Source organism: Babylonia areolata, chromosome 6 (assembly GCF_041734735.1).
Source record: "Babylonia areolata isolate BAREFJ2019XMU chromosome 6, ASM4173473v1, whole genome shotgun sequence".
Taxonomy (NCBI): domain Eukaryota; kingdom Metazoa; phylum Mollusca; class Gastropoda; order Neogastropoda; family Buccinidae; genus Babylonia; species Babylonia areolata.
The window spans coordinates 27,993,231-28,014,903 of record NC_134881.1 but is presented as its reverse complement, the minus strand read 5'-3'; the positions used below and the strand labels follow the sequence as shown (position 1 = coordinate 28,014,903).

Sequence of the window (21,673 nt, the reverse complement as noted above, 5' to 3'; positions counted from 1 at the left end):
CACTTGGGACCAAAACATGAGAGGAAATATCTAAGGGATTCCAGCTAGTTATCTGCAGTTAGGAACATGAACAATGGTGAAAGATGAGATGTGGAGAGTTGGCCAAGTGGTAAGTCATCCGCATAAGAAGCGAGAAAATCTGAACGCACCGGCTCGATTCCAACACTCATCAGTATTTTCTCCTCACCCCCACCCCTCCTCCAGTGGACCTTCAGTGGTAGTCTGGACACTAGTCATAAAGATGAGATGATAAACAGGTCTCGTGTGTAGCATGCACTTAGTGCACGTAAAGAAACCAACAGCAACAAAAGGGTTGTCCCTGGCAAACTTCTGTAGAAAAATCCACTTTGATAGGAAGATAAATGAACTTGCAGGCATAAAAAAAGAAGAAAAAACCAAACCAAAACAAAGTGGCGCTCTCATTGTAGCATTGTGCTCTCCCTGGGGAGAGTCTGAATTTCACACAAAGAAATCTGCTGTGTACAAAAATAGTACAGTACAGTACAGTACAGTACAGTACAGTACAATTATAATACAATATTTATGGTTGAGAGTATGTTTGTGAAGGGGGTATAGGGGGAGGGAAATCAGAATGGGAGATGAATGGCGCTGACATGAGTGAAGAAGGGATTGAGCCAGAAGAACAGGAAAGCGGAAAAGAAAGAAAGAGAACATATGTGGTCGGTACTTTGCTCACCTGTCAGTATTTTTTTAATTTTTTTATCTCAATTTTAGGAAAAATCAAAAAGTACCAACAGCGAGCACAGTACAATGGTGAAATTAATAAGAAACATGTAAGACTTATACAGAAAGAGATTCAGGCTGTATAACTTAATGTAATGATGGTGATCGATGTAAACACAAAACATCCATTATTTTACATCACAATTTAAGAGACAGATCTTTTTTTGTATAATAATACCCGTGTTGGTGTGTAGAAAAAGACGATTAATTTATTAGCAGTGTTTAAAGCAGTGTGACAATAAAGAAAGGGGTAACTAGCACAACCCAATAACGAAATGAGTGGAAGATGAACAACTGAACTTGAACAGACTGCTTGGTGCAAATGAAGAAATGACGACACCACTGGACAAAATACTGAGCAAGTAGAATTGCAGTCAATGAGCATCCATTTGATTTGCATTAAATATATCCTGATAAAACAGTACACAGTAAAGAATATATATATATATATATATATATATATATATATATATATATAAAGAAAAAAAAAGAAAAGATTCAGCGAATAAACTCAATCCTGTATCATATTCAAATAGCGTGACAATGTCAGACAGGAGATGAATCAGGAATTCAGCAATAACAAAAAAAACAACAACCAAGTCACACAAAAACACAATGACTTTGGACAGAAACCACACACAAAAGGAAAAAAAAAAACCCAACAAAACTGACGAAAAACCACAATGACTTGTACTGTCAGTTAATTGCAGTTATGATGTCAAATGATCAGAACAATTAGAAGAAGAAAAATCATCATATGGAGTTTGTAGCTCTCTTCTCACCATACGTCCTCTATCTTGTTCTGGAGTATCACAGAAAAGAGCCACATGGTCCTCTAGAGAATCCCGCTTTTAGAGGATGACAAAATCAAGAAACTATAGGAATCTGTCGTTCAGACACAATATATTACTTTGTGGATTGATAATCAAAAAAACAACAAACAAAACTGACCAATACTTGGAAACATGATTCTAAAAAAAACATTTAATAATACTATTGAAATGTCTACATGTACAGATCAATCACATTCCAAAGAAAGAAAACTGGGGTGATTAGAAAGAGCACAGACAGAGGCAAGGGGATATATTTGCACACATGCATGAGAGAGAGAGAGAGAGAGAGGATTGAGGAACCATCACATGTACTGGTGATAGCAGAAGAGAAAGAGAAATCGGCTATTCTACCTGTACAAAACTTCATGACGTTTGCTAGAAAGTGGGGAAGGAAGGAATGACAAAGACGTTACAGTGAATGGTATGATGTCAGTCTTCAACAATGGCCATCAGTCACTGCATCAATGTCTAGGAACTCGGCAGTTCTGATTTGACATGTCATTTGCAGCTCTGACAACATGGCATCTGGGAGTGGGGGTGGTGGTGAGGGAAGGGGGGTTGGGGGGGGGGGGGGATGAACACGGGTGCACATGCATCACTTTGATTATTGCTGCCATTGTCCATGAATTGCTTGGCCAGGCAAAAAGCATGAGCGGAACTGGTCTTGGTTTGGAAGGAATCTGTACTCCAAGAACTTATTAAAAAGATGTTTTCTTATTTAGATGGTCACAATTTGATATATATATATATATATATATATTATAAATTAAAGAATATTTTAGTGTGGTGGGCAATAAAAACCAGTGCAATACTATATAACGTTCCATGTTTTTCATTTGAAATCAGTTTGCTTGTGTTCCCTCCCTCATAAAATGTCCACACCCAGTGTCTCTAGGTACTTGTGACAATGCTCAAGGCAGAGGTTTCACTCGTCATCATTTTCACTTAAAAAAAAAAAAAAAAAAATCTTCCACTCAAGAGGCTCACTGTTTTAGTTTTTAAAATCATTTTACATGGGGTGAGAGTAGTTTCTCATCAAGATGTTGAAAACTTCCTGAACAATCTGGAAACTACTTGAACACTGCATTGTTTCTTGCAATCGTCTCAACTATGACTGCCATATGATCTCTGACATCGTTCAGTATATTCAGATATACCAATCATCCTGCCCATGATTCCAATTATAGCCCTAAAATCTGAGTTCAAAGGTGTGACTCTTCTTAATATGATTATTGGAATTATACTCGAGGCTTAGTGAAGTCAACACTGCAAAATGAACATATATTTCCCTGCATGTTTTTGAAGTTATAACATGAGCAAGACATTCAAATCTACACAATGTTTTCTCCAAAGATGAAAAGTCTTCTTAAGTCAAAAATAGTTTGAAGACTCTTAGAAAAAGCTTGCAGCAAGTCTTTATTGGTAACAGAACTGGTAAGTTCTTTTCTTAAATTGAAAAAAAAAAAAAAAGTACACATTTAAGATTTCCAATATGTTCATTACAAAACGTCGTTTGCTGAAACAAGTTTGCCGTTTCTGTGATAGGTCTCTGTTCTCTGGTTAGCCATCCTTGCTGCGCGACCACATTTCAGCCAGTCACATGGTCTGTGTCAGTGAAACAGCCTCAAACCATACAGCTTGGTTTCACACTGGGTTCATTATGGGCCAGCCTCTGATGACCACCCAGGGGTCATTTGTGGACAGTCCAGATTAAACCATGTACATGGTTGGAAATTACTTCATTTCTACGGGTTTAATCAAGCTTTTGAAAAAGTAAGGGGTCACTCTGGGCTGGCCTTCACTAAGCCCCACACTCTTTCCCTCTTTATTTCTTTTCACACAGCAAACACAGGGGAGTAGTACTTTCTATTTTGAAAGCCTGCATTAATTCAAACTGACCCAAATTTACCCCTTGGGTCATTTCCAACAAACCTAGAATGGCCCTCACATCCATTATGAAAAGTGTGGGTTGGGGGTCAATTCCAACAAGGAGAGGGGGTGGGGTTCTGGGTGTGTGTGTGTGTGTGTGTGTGTGTGTGTGCAGTTCTGACCTAGTTGGAAGTATACCCTGGGGGGGTCATTCCAGGCTAGTCTACACACACTCCTGGTTAAATCGGGGCTGGGCAGATTTGACCCTTGGGTAAAAAAAAAACAAAAACAAAAAAAAACACCAAAAAAAACCAAACTGGAGTACAAACAGCCTGCAACACTGACCGGCTGAGCTTAGTGAGGCCTGGCAAGCTTTCTGGTCAGGCTGAAGAATGGTTCAGGGGAAGGCAGGCTAGCACATGACAGGAAAAAAAGAAAAAAAAAGAAAAAAAAAAGAGGCAACCACCAACATTATTGTTACAGTCAGTGCAAGTCAGACCAGACTTTTCTCCTCCCCCATCCCACCCCACAGCTGGAAAAAAAAAAAAAAAAATCATGGAGCTACCTTTTTTTTTTTTTTTTTTTTTTTTTCCATTTCCAAAGCCAAAATCAAAGTTACAGGATTAAAAATATGAATATATGGGTAACAGAGTGTTATCTGACCCCACAACCAGCTGAACTCAGACATCAGTTTCGCTTTGATTGACAGGCTGGGGGTCTGGAGTGGAGCACCGTAAGTGGAGAGGAGTACTGGTAGATGATAGTGGTGACATGCATAATTATGACCCCTACCAATGCTGACTGCGTGCTGTCTTTCAGAGGTTTGTTTACTCATCCTGCACAGAAACGGCAAAGTATGGACTGACTTTTAGTGATCACAAGTAGTCAAATGTTTCTTTTTCACAGCTTCTGGATGAGCCAATGGTTTTCTAGAATGTCTTAGTTTTGGCACACACACAGAGAGAGAGAGAGAGAGAGAGAGAGAGAGGGAGGGAGGAAAGTACAGTATAAACTCACATGCTGTCCACCATACCTCCAGCTAACATTTTCATACATAGCAATGTGGTATGCACAAACATTTATGAATGCTGCCATGTGTCAAAAAAGTATTTTTGGGGGGGATCTAAAGATAAACATTCATCATGTCAGCATCATGTGTATGGATTAGAGAGAGAGACAGAGAGAGAGAGAGAGAGAGAGAGAGAGAGAGAAATCATTCAAAAACTGACATGCTGTCAAAAGCTGAACACTGAAAAAAGAAAACGGGGACAACAGCCATAACTTAGCTATAAAGTACAGTGGTACCAACAGTTACTTCACACACAGTCAAAACACTATTACCCTACACCCACGGAACATAAAATTTCCATCTGCAGGTATACAATACCACAAAGGGCTACATCTGTCACAAATAAAAGCTATACTTTTATATATATATATATATATATATATATCAAATGTTACAACACTAAAATGGAAAGTAATGTACAACACTTAGTGAAAAAGAGTCACAAGTTGTATTGAAAGAAGTTTTAATTAAATGCAGTTGAGACAGGACATGGAGAGGGGTGGGTGGCAGGCAAGATGGGGAGTCTTTTATTTCAGTGAATGGGTACATTGAGCTAGTGTCGCCACTGAATTTGATGTATACTTAATTAAACTTACAGGGGGGAAAAAGATACTTTAAAAGATACTTTTTTTTTCTTTACATACATTCACAGCTCCATAGAGGTGTTGGCAATGACGGTTTGAGGTGTTACGATTTCAGTGCAATTCATAAATAAAGAGGATGATGACATAATTTAGAGTTGAAGTATTCTGGATGATAAAGGAAGCTGCATAGCTTGGTTGTAAGTGTAATTTTGGCCGGTGCAGTACAATCAAGGAGTGGCAGGTATATTCCTTTATCAACACCACACTATATAAACACTTCTAACCTGGACATGGATAAAAACTCAATCGATGTTACAAGTGGGTGGTTGAAACAAAATGAAACGATAACACAACGTGAACTGTCAGTTACTTTAGCTGGTCCAACTAACTCCACCTAAAACACAGCCATCTGCTTGAGCTTCCTCCATGGCTGGTCAGAGTTTGTTCAATCAAGGAGTAAATGTTTAGCAAAGATTCATCCACAATTTAATGTTTGCTATATGCAACACTCTCATCATAATGTCTGCATTGTGATGTTCACACCCTTCCACCAGGGGCAAGAATAATAATGTTGATAAAAGAAAAGAAAAGACTATAGTTAACTCTCTCCATACGAACGGCGAAAGAGATGGCGTTAACAGCGTTTCACCCCAATTACCACCATCAAAATATTGCAAGCGGAAGGCTCTTATACTGAAGAGGTGAATATTGACAAAGAATACCACAATTCTGACGACGGAAGCTAAAGGTTGGGTCATTCAGACACCCACTGGACATCCGAGGGGTCTGTGTAGAGGAGAAGAGAGGACTGGCCGTACTGAGTGAGTTAATTCATTAAAGAAAAACATGCATTTTTAATTTGGTTATTGCAGCTGTTTTAAAGTCCATAGTCTGGTTGATAACAGACTCCATGTCACTGTCAGAATGCTAAAATATGCCATAGTGTGACAAACGATTCTGTGTATGTGTGTGTGTGTGTGTGTGTGTCCATCTCTCTCTCTCTCTTACATTTTTGTGACTGGTGTGGTGGTGGTGGTGGTGGTGGTGTGTGTGTGTGTGTGTGTGTGTGTGTGTGTGTGTGTGTGTGTGTGTGTGTGTGTGCATACATGTGCGTGTGTGTGTGTGTGTGTGTGTGTGTGTGCGTGTGTGATTGAGTACACATATGCCAGTGCTTAAGTTATGCCTGTGGCCTTCTACATCTGTTGAATCCTTTTTTTCACCTAAGATTTCCATTGTACAAATAAGTGCATCAGAAACAGATGATGCTCCCAGAAACAAGAAGTTTGGAAGGTTTGAAACAATCCATGAATATTTGATAACAAAAAGAAGACTAATTTAAGGACATTCTTCTTTTTCTTCTTCTGTGTTCGTGAGCTGCAACTCCCACGTTCACTCGTATGTACACGAGTGGGGTTTTACGTGTATGACCGTTTTTACCCTGCCATGTAGGCAGCCATACTCCGCTTTCAGGGGGGTTTAAGGAAATGATTCAACCCTTCAAAGTCTTGTTTTACAGTTGACCTTTTTGCCACAAGTAAAATCCCTCCCCATCCCCTCCCTCCCCCCAGAAAGACAACAAAACAACAACAACAACAACAACCAACATCTGTTTCAAAAAAAAAAAGAAAAAAAAGAAAAAAAAAGAAAAAAAAAGAAATCAAAAGTACACACATTCCATTACAAACTGAACAAGTTATCCCCAAGAGCAAAAACTGGGTAATGTTCAACTTTAGAATACTAAACTCAGGGGGGCTGTTTAGACGAAAAACAAAGGGTGTTTTAGGCTCACCTCGATGCGCTGAGTTGAATGGAACCCTCAGCTAAGCTCTAACACCACTCCTTTCCCATGAAACTGCGACAAATACACAGTAAGCTGAGTACTTCTTCCCCACCTGCACGCCATTTTGACTGCTGATCACGTGGGTGATCAGCAGTCAAAATGGCTTGCAGGTGGTTGCTCTGGCTGTGATCGGCTGAGCTTACTGTGTATAAAATTGTCGCAGTTTCATGGGAAAGTAGTGGTCGTACAGCTTAGCTGAGGGTTCCATTCAACTTAGCGCATCGAGGTGAGCCTAAGACACCCTTTGTTTTTCGTCTAAACAGCCCCCCTGAGTTTAGTATTCTAAAGTTGAACATTACCCAAAAACTGTAGATGATAAAGATGATGACAACAACTACAACCACAACCACGACAACAATAATAATCATTATTATCATAATGATGATGATAATGACACCGATGACACTAAATGGGACTGATCATAATGATGAGAAAAACTACAGCTACAAGCACAACCACAACAACATGATAATAATAACAGTAGTAGTAGTAATAATGATAATAACAATAATGATAATAATAATGACAATGATGATGATGATGATAATAATAATAATAACAACAACAACAACAATAGACTGCTGGAGAGTTCCGCGGCCATCTTGGATCTTGTGCATGCGCATTCTACTTTTACTTGAAATCGCGAGCAATACGAGAGGCGAACGATAAAGGCAAAAGCAGCAAACATGCGCTGTCCCACATTTCTTCAGTTGATAGCCTCCATTGTTACAAACAAACTCTGTACAATACGTGCGCAGTGAAAAAAAAAAAAAAAAATCGAAATAAGAATCCCTCTGTTTCCCACGTTCTACCTCTCTCAATCGCCTTGTTGCTCGAAATTTCGGAGAGCCAATCAACTTCGATAGCACAGATCATGTGACGCGCCTCTGTGAGTCACGTCAACACGGAACTCTCCAGCGGTTTATTATGATGATAATGTTAATGACGATAATGATGACAGTCTGGTACTTCGTCCCCCTCAGCTCAGTGAAGAGTAATTGGGACGCCACACAGAAGAACTGTTCACCAGATTCCTCCAGGTCGGTCTGTTGTGTGTCAATAATGATACTACATGTAATCATAATGAAGCCAACAACCTCCCCCCCCCCCCGGCCCCCTCCAGTAAAATTGCCTTCAATCTTCAAATTGGAAGGTCAGCCGTCATTACTGACTATTAATGACCTGTGTGCGCGGAGGCGTAAATACCTAGCTAAAACCTAAGTAGACCTATCTTTTCCTCCGGAGGGGGTGACAATGAGAAAGAGCATGTATACATACTCTCTCCCACCGTCACTCGCAGCGTCCCTCCGGGGGAAAAAAAACAACTGTGATCTTGTTCAGCTCCCTCCTTTTACCATATAACCAACAAAAGGTTATACAGTGTAAATTCCTCTATAGGGACAGTCTTTTTTTTTTCTTTTTTTTTGGTCAGTTAGCTTAATTGTAAATGAGGCAGTTTTGTCCAAAATGATTCTTAGACTAGGAGGCAAGATTGTGCTAGCTCTCAGTGATGCGGCCTTGGGGGGGGGGGGTGGGGGTGGGGGGCTTTTGCAGAGAAAGTGGGAGTGTGATTTGGGCAAGAAATTCTCCACCATAATAAAAAAGAAAAAAAAGAATTATCGACTAGATAGTCAGGACAACAGTTGTATCTTTCTGCTGTGCTGATAGTCATGGTTGGACATGACAGACTCATACATTTTACTGTGTTGTGTTGTGCTGTGTGCGTTGTGTGCGTTGTGTTGCGCTGTTTTGTTTTGTGTTTATTGGTTGTTGTTTTCTTTCTTTTTTTTCTTTTACAACATATTTCTCATGTGAAATTTGGGCTGCTTGGGAGAGCATGTCACTACAGGGTAGTACTACATTAAAAACAAAAACAAAAAAAAAAAAAAACTATAAAAAACACACACTTTTTTCTGTCTGCGAGTTTATTTGTTTTCCAGTCAGTGTGGATTCTTCTACAGCACTTTGCCAGCGACAACCCCTTAATTCGTTTTTCATTGTGCAAAGTGCATGCTGGACACGGGACGGGAGTGGGGTGGGGGGTGGGGGGGGGGTTATTCACAGAGAAAACAAGTTTCAGAAGTTGGGAGATATTGGGCTTTTTCATGTTGCCTGTTTTTCAAAATTAATCATGGACATGGACGTAGAAAAACAGCCCTGCAAAACCCCAAACAAAATAGTATAAAGACATTAAATTGCCAATATTTTTTTCTATTTTGGAAAAAGTATATCATTTCTACCCAAAGCAAACAATCAGTGCTTTACACAGATCATGCCTATTTGAAGCCAAAATCCCACCACCCACCCCCACCCCAAAGAAAATAAAAAGACTCTTGTTTTTGTGGCTTACAATAATTCTGAACAGTCCTTGTCACTTTGTGGTGATGGTGGTGGTGGTAGCGGTGGTGGTGGTGGTGGTAAGGAGGGGTAAAGGGGCATGCTCTCAACCTCCATCTCAACCAGGCAACCACCGTCAATGCATGCAGCATGAAGATGAGCAAATGAATGACAAACCCTGAAAGAACATGGACTGGATTCAAAGGAAAGGGGGAAAAAAGAAGACAAAAAACAAAACAAAACAAAAACAAAAAAAAAAACCCCAAAAAAACACAATGAAGAGGAAAGAAAACAACCACATGCCAGGGAAGTGTGCCACACCTCCGTCCCCCACACACGCTTGCCAGCGAACACACACACACACTGCAGCAGCAATAGCAGTGAGGTTTTTTTTTTTTTTTTTTTCTAAACATCACTGACTTCTCCCAGCTGTGTGTTCCTCCCCCCCCCCACCCCCCCTAAACACCCCCTGCATATCATTGAGCCTTTTTTGTTGTTGTTGTTGTTGTTGTTGTTGTTGTTGTTGTTGTTGTTGTTGTTCATCATTCTTGAACGATGATGATGATGATGATGTTAATGATTATCAGTTTCCCTTAAAAAAAAAAAAAAAAAAAAGAGAGAGAAAAGAAAAACAAGAAAAACCCACAGCAGCTCACTCAAGGGACGCATTGTTATCATCAAAGCCATCCTTGATGATGGTGTACGATGACCGTTTCTGATGAGTCCGGTAGTTGGGATCCGGAGGAGGGGGGATGGGAATCTGCAGCTGCTGGTCATCGATGTCCGCCGGCGATTCCTCCATGATGGGCAGACCGGGCATCATCACCAGTCCCCCTCCGGCCCCGTCTCCCCCCATCACCCCGCAGGTCTCTGGCACGCCCCCCACCGCCACCCCCGGAGTGGCGGCAGCAGTGCCCGACATAGTGCCGTTCTCACCACCACCACCACCACCACCACCGCCGCCTCCTCCTCCTCCTCCTCCTCCCCCACCGTCCACAAAGCTGGTCTGCATCATGGAGCAGTGCTGGTAGCTGCGGTGGGAGTGGAAGGACTCCTTGGAGGCCCCGCCCGCGCTGTGCTTGGTGAGGGTCAGAGGCTGGTTCTGGGAGGCGGACTTGTTGAGGTGCTTGGCGCGGTAGCAGTACACGACGGCGGCCGTCAGCGTCACCACGGCCAGGCTGGGCACAGCGATGAGGGCCGTCATGATGAGCACCTCTCGGGTACCTGCCGGGGAGAAAAGGAAGGGGGCAGAATGGTTAACATGCTTAAAATTTTTTTTAAAAATCCTGCTCATCATAGTGTCTGTACCCCCGAAAACGGAGTATAGCTGCCTACATGGCGGGGTAAAAACGGTTATACACGAAAAAGCCCACTCGTGTACATACGAGTGAACGTGGGAGTTGCAGCCCACGAACGAAGAAGAAGAAGAAGAAGAAGAGTGTCAGTGAGGGTGGGGAGGAAGGGGGCAGAATGATTAACATGCTTTTATCCTGCTGATCATAGTGTCTGTGTGGGGGTTTGAGGTTCGATTCTTGCTTTCTCTTGCCCTTTCTCCCACCTTTGATGGTACCTGCATGTTGTAAGGGTGGGAAGGAAGGGGGGCAGAATGGTTAAGATGCTTTTTTTTTCCCCCTGCTCAATCACAGTGTCTGTGAGGGTTTGGGGTTCAGTTTTCCTGCTCTCTCTTACCCTTTTTTCTCCCAAGTTTGATGGTACCTGTGTGGTGAGGGTGGAGAGAGGATAGGAAGTTTGCATAACGGTTCGGATGCTTTTTGTTTCCCCCTGCTCAATCACAGTGTCTGTGAGGGTTTAGTGTTCGATCGTGCGTGCTCTCTCTCGCCCTTTGGCTGGAAAATCAAACTGAGCTTTGATGGTTAAGATGCTTTTTAACTGCCAGTCACAGCGTCTGTGAGGGTTTTTGGGTTCGATTCTTGCTCTGTCCTGCCCTTTCTCCTACGCGTTTGACTGGAAAATCAAACTGAGCGTCAAGTCATTCGGATGAGACGATAAACCAAGGTCCTGTAAGCAGCACACACTTGGAGCATTGAAAAAAAAACAACAACCCATGGTGACAAAAAGTTTTGTCCTGTGACAAAATTGTGTAGAAAAAAAAATCGACTCAGATAGGTAAACTAATATATATATATATATATATATATATATATATATATATATATATATATATATATATATATATAGATATAAGTAAATCAGTAAGTAAGTATGTAAGTAAACAAATCACGACCATGCACATGGGTGGATGAGCAGTGGCAGACAGAAGGGAAAGACAAACATACACACAGGTATTTTAGTTTTATTTTATCTTTTAATTTGGTAAAAAAAAAAAAAAATGAAATAGATGCATAAATAATGAAACAAAGACAGAAAGAAAGAAAGAAAGAAAGACAAGACAAGACAAGACAAGACAAGACAAGACAAGACAAGACAGAAAACACCACCTGTTGGGCAGGGGGTGTGGGAGGGGTAGGGGGGTTGTGGGAGAGATACATGCATACAGGTTAGTAGTAGTAGTAATAGTAGTAGTAGTAGTAGTGGTGGTGGTGGTGGTGGTAGACGTAGTAGTAGTTGTAGTAGAAGTAGTAGTTGTAGTAGTTAGGGGACAAATCGTCAAAATATCTTTAATTAACAAATTTGATACAGGAATGAGACGAACCCGCTCCACCCCCCAGGCCCCCTCTTCCACAAACATATGCACGTGCGCGCGCGCGCGCGCGCACACACACACACACACACACACATACACACGCACACATCCCTCTTCTCTCTCTCTTCCCTCTTTCCCTCTCCCCCCATCCTCCCCATCTCTCTCCCTTCTCTCTCTCTCATTCATTCTCACTCCCTTCACCCCTCTCCTTTTTTTTTCTCCCCCCTCCATCTCTCTCTCTCTCTTGTCCTCCTTTCTCTCCCCCTTTTCTCTCACTCATTCTCCCTCCCTCCCTCCCTTTCTCACTCATTCTCCCTCCCTCCGTTTCTCACTCATTCTCCCTCCCTCCCTCCCTTTCTCACTCATTCTCCCTCCCTCCCTCCCTTTCTCACTCATTCTCTCTCCCCTCCCTTTCTCACTCATTCTCCCTCCCCTCCCTTTCTCACTCATTCTCCCTCCCTCCCTCCCTTTCTCACTCATTCTCCCTCCCTCCCTTTCTCACTCATTCTCTCTCCCTTCCCCCCTTTCTCACTCATTCTCCCCACCCTCCCTCCCTTTCTCACTCATTCTCCCTCCCCCCCTCCCTTTCTCACTCATTCTCCCTCCCTCCCTTTCTCACTCATTCTCCCTCCCTCCCTCCCTTTCTCACTCATTCTCCCTCCCTCCCTTTCTCACTCATTCTCTCTCCCTCCCTCCCTTTCTCACTCATTCTCTCTCCCTTCCCCCCTTTCTCACTCATTCTCCCTCCCTCCCTCCTTCCACCTCCCTCTATCTCTCACTATCCCTCTCCTTTTTTTCTTCTTCTCCTTCCTACCCCCCCACCCCCACCCCCACCCTTCTCTTTCTCTCTTTCTCCCCCCCACTCTCTCCCTCTTCCTTTCTCTCCCCATCTCTTTCTTTCATTTCCCTCTCCCTCTCTTTTACTCTTCTCCTTCCCGCTCTCTGTTTCTCCCTCTTCCGTTCTCTCACCCATCTCTTTCTCTTTCCCTTCCCTCTCCATCTTCTTTCTTCTTCTCTCTCTCTCTCTCCCTTTCTCTCCCTGTATCTTTCTCTCTCACTTCCCTTTCCCGCTCCTGTATTTCTTCTCCTTCCTGCGCCCCCCCTCTCTCTCCCTCTCTCTCTCTCTCTCACTCTTCCTTTCTACCTCACTTCCGTTTCCATCTCCTGTATTTCTTCTCATTCCTGCGCGCGCTCTCTCTCTCCCTCTCTCTCTCTCCATCCCCCTCTCTCTCCCCATCTCTTTCTCTTAACTTCCCTCTCTTTTATTCTTCTCCTCTCTCTCCCTCCCTCTCTCTCTCTCTCCCCTCTCTCTCCCCCCCTCTCTCCATCTTTCTCTCTCTCCACATCTCTCGCTCCCTCTCCCTCTCTCGCTTCCTCTCCCTCTCTCTCTCTCCCTCCCTCTCTCTCTCCTCCCTCTCTCCCCCCCCTCTCTCTCCCCCTCTCTCCCCCCTCCCCCTCATCTCTCTCTGTGTCTTCCTGATCCCTAGTGACAAGACAAGACAACTCACATCGCCGTTCATCGCTGTCGTCAAACTGGCCGCAGTTGTTGATGCCGTTGCATCGCTGGTCATCGTGGATGCAGTAACCCGGCAGGGGGATGCAGTTTCCTTGCAGTCCCTCCACCCCGCACTCAAACCCCCCCTCACACCGGAACTGTGGGCATTTGCCTGCATGAAGTACATACACAGAGTTAAACAAACAACAAAAAACCCCCCAAAAATCACCCCCCCTCAACCCCCCCCCCAAACACCCTCCCCTGAAAACGGAGAATGGCTGCCTATACATGAAGGGGGTAAAGAGAAGATTAAGAAAAAAAAAAGGTCATAGACGTAAAAGCCTAATCGTACTTGGAATATAGGGGATGCTGCAGCGCACGAACGTAAATGAAGAAGAACAAGAGAACAAACATCACATGAAACACAAAAGCAGCTTATGTTGTGACCCACTCCCCCCCCCCCCCCCGGCAACCCCCCCATGACCCCCCCCCCACACACACACACACACACGCACGTGCCCCCCACCCCTCCTTTTTTTTTTTTGAAGCTGTAATTGAACTCTAAACTTTGTTTTGGCGTTGATCATTGTCTTGCGTTCAAAGAAAGAAGAAAAAAAAAAAAGGGGGGGGGGGGGGGGGGGGGGGGAAGGAAAAAAAAAAAAAAAAGAAAAGAAAAAGAAATGGAACAGACATGGGGCAGACATACATGAGTCAAAATCAAATAAAATCATGTTGGTTTCATGGTGACTGTTCATCTGGAAACCAAGGAAATGTATTGTGTAGAAAGGTATCAATGTTTCGTTAGTGATAACAGAAAACATATCAAACAAACGTCGAATTAATGACAGACTTGGTGAATGAGTGGATAAAAATGAAAAGAATGAAGAAATTAACTAGTTAAATTACTATTTCACCAGTCAGTTAAATAAAAAAAACTCCCCCCCAAAATTGATCAATGAATGGATGAACGAATGAAGTGATTATTATTTTTTTTTCTGAATGACACATTCAAATCTTCGCAAATAATTGATAATTATGTCACAAAGAGAACTGTGTTGTAACAAAATACAATATAATACAATAAATACAATACGATACAATACAAATACAACACAATACAATGTGAACAGATAAAAATACAATATAATGCGATAAATGCAATACGATACAGTACAAACACAATACAATACAATGTGAACAGATAAAAAGTTAAAACAAAAAAAAACAACAACAGCGAAACACATAAATCAAGCCAGTTTTTTTCCCCCCCTGTGTTACCTTTTTATTCTGTCTCCATGTTCCTTGCAAACTTCATCAATTATACACAGCAATGCCTCTCCAAAGTTATCGATGTAGTTTTGTTTTCACGTCGAGTTTTGTTTTGGCTGTATCGATTTGCCTACTCTCTCCTAAGTTCTCCGTTCTTGTTGAGCCTGCCCGCGCATCGATGTTTGCATGCGTGCATGCGTGCGTGCGTGCGTGCGTAAGTGTGTGCACGGAGGCCCGTGAAAAGGTGTGGGGGTGGGGGTGGGGCTGGTGGGGGTGATGGTAGTGCATGCCTGTTTGTGGGAACTTTTCACATTATGCGAATCTAAGCATGTGTGTGTGTGTGTGTGTGTGTGTGTGTGTGTGTGTGTGTGTGTACGCGCACGTGCATATTTATGTAAGAAATGGGCGAGTGCGTGCGTACATTGAGACGAGTGCGTTCAGTGTGTGCGCACAATACAATCGGGCAGAAGAGAGTTATGCTCGTATCACTGTCATTGTCGTCGTCGTCGTCATTGTCATCATCATCATCATCATCATTGTGGTCGTCATGATAGTTATACTCGTATCACTGTATAAGTCATCATCATTACCATCATCATCATCATCATCATCATCAAAGCTTAGCGTACCTTCGTGAGGATATCGCACGGCCGTCCATATCAAACGGAAACCCCGGCTGAGAGCGTAGTTGTTGGGACCTGATATGAACCTGGATGTGAGTGTGAACAATCTTGTGTAAGTGCACAAGTGGAAACAAGGACACACTGAAATCAAATCAAATCAATTAAAAAAAAACACACAAAAAACACCCCTTACTGAAATCCAATCACATCAAATCAAATCTAAAATACTTTATCAATCCACATATAAATTCAAACTGTGCAATCACAGGCTCGTTATAAACACACACGTAATATGATAAGGCACGACAGAAAAAAAGGTATTAAAACTAATTAAAATAAAAAAACAAAAAAAAACAAATAGGAGGAGTTTGTATTATACTCCATGTTTGGTGTTTACATATACTTACCATGTCAAACTGATGCAAACTAGGCCTATGGTTTGCTCTGTTTGGCCAAATTTCGCGCGGCTAACAGTGAAAAGACGCCCCTCTTAGTCTGGCCCGCTCTTAGCCAATCAAACGCCTCTAACAGCTATAAGCGCTGAATCATTCCGTGGCCATGAATGAAAATGCCCCATGAGAACCACGGCGGAGACGCGGGGACGGACGGGCGGGCATTCGAGTTTGACATGGTAAGTATATGTAAACACCAAACATGGAGTATAATACAAACTCCTCCTTTTGGTGTCATATACTGTACCATGTCAAACTGATGCAGAATTTAAAGCAAATGGAGGAGGGCAACGCCTACTGGTTCGTATGGGGAGCCCTTGAAACTGAGACGGCAGTGTTAGCCGCGACAAAGGAAATCCCCTTGGAACCGTCAGCCCTGGTCATACGGAAATCCCGGAGGTAGAAGTTGATGAAGGGATTCTCCGACCGCCAGAAGGCTGCCTCCAAGACATGCTGCAGTGGTACCGAGTGCTGGAAAGCAGCCGAAGTAGCTATGGCCCGCACTTCGTGTGTTCTGGGATTAAGACAGCTGAGATCCTTGTGTGCATGAGAGTAGGCTCTACGAATGACTTGGGAAACCCAGCGGGAAATGGTGCCTGCAGCGATATCTTTCTTGTAATTCTCATTGAGGGAGATGAGAAGGCGCCTCTGAGAAGAACGCCTATGGCGAGACCTATTGCAATAGTATTTGAGGCACCGAACGGGGCAGAGATGCCTATCTTCATCATCTTGTGCCAGAATATCCGACAAAGGTCTGACCCTCAGAGAGGGGGAAGGGACCTCGGGGTCTTGGTTCTTAGCCAGAAACTCTGGAAGGAAACGAAGAGTGATGGAACCATCTCTGTGGAATGCTAGATCTTGTGGCAGACCACTAAGACCATGAATCTCACTTCTACGACGGCCCGTGGCCAGCAACAGAAGGAAAGTGGTCTTGAGAGTGAGCAGGTCAAAAGGAATAGTCCCCAATGGCTCAAAGGGCTGTTTTCGAATGAAATCCAGCACCAGGAACAAGTCCCAGAGGGGCACTCTTCTGGGATTCCTAGCTTCCTTCAGAGAGGCGCCCCTAGCCACTTCTCTGAGCAGGAAATCAGCTTCAAAAGCGGGACCACCTAGCTGTTTGATAGTGGTACAAATGGCAGACCTGTACCCTCTCACAGAACTAGCAGACAGGTTGAGAACCGAGGAGCAGTGAGCCAAAAAGTTGGCCAGCTGCATGCTCGTAGGGTTAGTAGGGGGAATGTTCTGAGCTGTACACCAACTCAGCCATTTCTTCCATCGAAAGTCATACAAAGTCTCTGTTCCCTCCCTCCTGGCTTTGGAGACTATGGAGAGGAGGTCGGAGGAGGCACCCCCCTTGGTCAGCGCGGCGGACACAGAGGCTGACCGAGGGGTGGAAGACTTCAATGGTGATGCTGACAGATCCGCCCGCACAGCAGCCACGCGTGCAGGTGGAGCATTTGAGGATTGGAGTGAGGAATGCCCGAACGAGGCTGCCTCAGCAGATGAGGTTTGGTTTCCAGTTCCAGTGGTGGAACATGTGTCAGGGACTGAAGGACCGGAAACCAGGGCTGGGCTGGCCATTTCGGCGCAATGAGGATCATCTGCGGGCGTTCCAACCTGGCTTTCCGTATCACCTTGGACAGGATTGGAAAGGGAGGAAACGCGTAGGCAATCAGACTGCTCCAGTCTAGAGAGAGAGCGTCCACTGCCCATGCTTCTGGGTCGGCGACTGGAGAGACGTACGTGGGAAGTCTCTTGCTGAACCTTGTCGCAAAGAGGTCCACCATCGGCCGGAACCACTGTTCCCACACTCCTTGCAGGGTGTCCTTGTCCAGGGTCCACTCTGTGTGTATGACACTCTTGGACCTGCTGAGAGCATCTGCCAAAATGTTGTCTTTCCCTGCTATGTGTCTCGCTGAAAGTGCAATGCCCCTGCTGTGGCACCAACGGAGGAGAGCCTCGGTCCGCAGAGAGAGGTCTGCCGAGTGCGCTCCGCCCCCTTTGTTCACGTAACAAGCGACTGTTGTGTTGTCCGTGAACAAGCGAATGGTCTTGCCTTTGGCCTCCGCTATGAAGTGCTGGAGAGCCCTGCGAACTGCCTCCAGTTCCAGAACATTGATGTGGCATAGGCGCTCCTCCGGGGACCAAGTCCCTGCTGCATGGAGTGAGTCCATGTGGGCTCCCCAGCCCATGGAGGAGGCGTCTGTGAATAGTGCCACCTGAAGAGTAGGTGGGGCTATGGGCACCCCCTGTGTCAGAAGAGGGGTGGTTAACCACTCTGATGTCACCTCGAGGAACCACTCGCCCAGACATATCCGGGTATCCCATGGCTGAGTGCTCTGGGACCACCGTAGCCTGAGTGCCCTCTGAAGAGGGCGCTTGAGAACCCTGCCCAGAGGGATGAGAGGTGCCATGGACTCCATCATGCCCAGGAGGGAAGAAAGTGTCCGCGCCGTTGCTTGGGAGGAATGGCGCAAGTGGTTGAGGAGGCCTGCCAGACGGTCCCACCGATCTGGCGTCGGAGAGACTATCATGGACCGCGTGTCGAATCTCATCCCTAAGAAGTCGAAGGACTGGCTCGGGGACAGATCGCATTTCTCCTGGTTCGTGATGAAGCCCAGTTGGGAGCACAGGTCTAGAAGTCTGGCTGTATGACTCTGGCACAGAGCCTGTGACTGGGCCAGAATAAGCCAGTCGTCCAGGTACACACAGAGCCGAATGGACTCCGACCGGACGATTGACACCAATTCCCGCACCACCTTGGTAAACAGGAAAGGGGCAAGGGACAGACCAAATGGGAGGGCAGAGAACTGGAACACTCTGTCCCTCCACACGAACCTCAGGTACCGGCGGGATGCCGGGTGGATGAGGATATGGAAATAAGCATCTTTCAGATCGATGGACGTCGCCCAATCTCCCTGTTGCATGGTCTCCCGAATCTGTGCCTGTGTGTCCATCTTGAATTTCATCTTGGGGAGGAAACTGTTGAGGGGGGACAAGTCCAGGACTGGTCTCCACCCTCCGGAGACTTTTGGAATCACGAACAACCGGCCGTAAAAACCGGGGCCCGGGTCCGAGAGTTGAGATATCGCCCCTATGAGGAGTAGGTGCGATATCTCTTTCTCTAAGACGCTCTCCTGCTCCATCGAGCTGGGCACATAAGGAGGAGGAGTGGATCTTAGAGGGGGGCGGTCCCCCACCCAAGGGAGCATGTACCCCGACTCTAGCACCGACACAATCCAGTCGTTGAGTCCCAGAGCACGCCACTGATGCGCGTGCCGGGACAAGTTTCCTACTTGGAGGGGCTGAACGACTGGCGGTGCTGAATCGGGGCCCAGTCATTGGGGGTGCTGCCTTCTGGCCTTGGGCATGGCCGGACGGCTTGGACGGCCATGAGGTGGTTTGTTCCTCTGCCGCTGATTCTGAGCACGCCGCTTTGGCTTAGGAGGCGAGGTATATGGAGGAGCCCTGGTGGCGGGTCTCTTCAAAGATATAGAACCCTGGCGCCCCTGGGAGGATTGGGCTAAATATGAGGCCACCTCCCGGTTTGTCTCTGCCCTGTGGCTGACAAAATGCGGCGCATACTGGCCGAAGAGGGAGTGCTGCTGTGCTGGGATGGACCGCAGAGCAGCCCTCTCCTCTACTGGAATGTTAGAGAGGCGGAGAACAGCATCCCGCCGCGCTAGCACCGTATTGAAGTGAAGGCTGGTAGCTGCGTCTGCAGCTGCCGTGAGACCAGACGCTACTCGATTGCCAAAAGTGTTTAACCTCGGGTCTGAGAAGAGGCCAGGCAGGCCAGAGGAAGGAGACTCCGTGTCCTGCTGAACTGGACGTCGTTCCCACAGCTCATTGGCTCTGTGGAGGAACGCGTCAAAGAAGGTATAAGCCGTGGACACCTCGAGGAGGCAGCGGCGGGCCAGTTTGTCCCACTCTGCAAATGTCTTAAAGGGAAGAGTAGCTGAGGTGGGGAAGGTGGTGCGCTGTGAGACCAACATCCTGTCCTGCGCGGAGGGCTCTGCTTCCCTGTAGGCAGGGTGGTCCTGTGTGTACCAGGACCACACTCCTCCCTTGGAGGGATCTTTAAGGAACTTGCCTGGGGCAAAAGCGCCCGGGGCAGAGAGTGACTCCCTGCCTGGAGGAGGGATGGAAGCAGCACCCCTGACGGTGCGGGCTGGCTTATTAAGCCACTCCTGAGCCATTTCTGGCACTCTGAGTCGCCTTGTGGTTCTGGAGTTAGAGTCACCTGACCGTAGGAGGGTTAAGGGTGACAAAGTTGCCTGAGGGACTGATTCAGCATGTGTGACCCTATTGGGGAGGGTCAGTTCGAGCTCGGCAAAGTCCGAGTTTGGTTCAGGCTGGTCCCTAGGGAGGCGTGGGCTCCATCTGTCGCACTGGGATGGGGGCGAAGAGTGCTCATCTGCTTGTTCGTCCTCATCCGAAGACAGGGGCTGTCCTCCTTGTTCACAGTCCATCCCCTGTTGGGTGCCATCCCAAGTGGATGTACCCACGGGGGCGTCCTGTGGGCTGTGGTCAGCCCAGCGGGATGAGCTGGGGCGATCCCGAGCAGGGACCCTGGTCTCCTCTGTTATGTCCTTGACACCTGAAGAGGGTGGGGAGTGTGTGGACCGTAGGTCCAACCATGCTTGGGATGGTGGGTGCCACACCTTCTCAGAGAGAGCGTCCCTGGACGCCAGAGGGACCCACGAGTGCTGTGAGGGGACGAACACCCACTCATCTCCTTTTAGGACCGAGGGCTGGGTAGGTGGGACCAGCAGGCTCCCACGGGCTGAGCGGGGTCCCTCAGCTGCCGTCGGTCCTGAAAAGGAAGCCGTAGTGACCGTGGCGGTCACCTGCGTGCTGACAGAGGACCTATTCGAGGCTGTAGTGTTAACACTGGTCGAGGAGCTCGACCTGCCCAACGAAGAGTCAATCCCTCTTGTCGGGGCTGTGTGTGTCACTCTGTGGTCTGTGCTGGGTTGGGTCCGGTGGGGAGCGGACCAGGGGTTAGTCCCTGGTCCTCCCGGGAACCCAGCATGCACCATAGGTGCACCCCAGTACGGGTAGAATGCGGGGATACCACCCGTGGGCACCAGCCATCCCGTGACCCCAGCCCCAAGGGTCACTGGTGCCTTGACCTCGTTGAAGGGAAAAGCCTGGCCAAGTCGGAGGGAGGTCAGGTCCGACTTGGGTGTCAGACAGGCCGAAAGGCCGGCGGTCTGACTGCCCGGAACCGCCTGACACGCGCGGGACTCCCCCAGCAGGGGAGACCGGCCGGATAGCGGGGAGACCTGCAGAGCAGGTTGCCACGCGCCCAGAATCCCCTCCCGTGGGGAGACTGGGGTGGCTTGGCCCGGGGTGGGCTAAGTGGAGGTCCCCCCCCGGAACCAACTGTTTTTCTCCCCCAGGAGGAGGTGGGGGAGGGGGGTCGACCGAGGAGGGAGGGGAAACAGCACTACTCCCCCTTCCACCCGCCTCGCGCTGGGACACTTCGGGAGGTGACGCTCGAATCCCTTTCCCCCCGGTCCCCTTCATGACCGTTTTATCGGGACGAGCGTCCCCTCCGCGATCAGCGTCTGCAGACGCATCGCCGCGGTCCCTATCGGGAGAAATCATGAGCTCCGGGCCTGGGAGAGTCTCTTGGCGAGTATCTCTGCCAGCATCATGATCCCTGCCTTCGTAGGATGGCAAACGAGGCATGGTACCGCGCGTAAGCACCCAGCGAACAATACGAACCCCAACAGAGAAAGGAAAGACAGGATCGACTCAGAGGTAGAAAATACGAAGAAATCGAGGGGGCCGAGTCGAAACGAGTACACAGAATGTAAGCACAATACACATGCAAGCCGCATACAACAAAATAAGGCCAAATGAAAACGCTTAATAGCCAAAAAAA

At 46.5% G+C, this 21,673-nt stretch overlaps 1 protein-coding gene across 1 annotated transcript in view; it reads right to left on the bottom strand.

The window, feature by feature from the left end:
• LOC143283485 (uncharacterized) overlaps positions 1–21,673 on the bottom strand; it is a 174,975-nt gene that overhangs the window by 7,072 nt on the left and 146,230 nt on the right. The window contains exons 8-11 of the mRNA XM_076589727.1: positions 15,335–15,414; positions 13,450–13,608; positions 10,267–10,500; positions 9,933–10,146 (exon numbers count right to left, since the gene is read on the bottom strand). Of these exons, the coding sequence (XP_076445842.1) occupies positions 9,933–10,146; positions 10,267–10,500; positions 13,450–13,608; positions 15,335–15,414 (687 nt within the window). The remainder of the gene's footprint in view (positions 1–9,932; positions 10,147–10,266; positions 10,501–13,449; positions 13,609–15,334; positions 15,415–21,673) is intronic.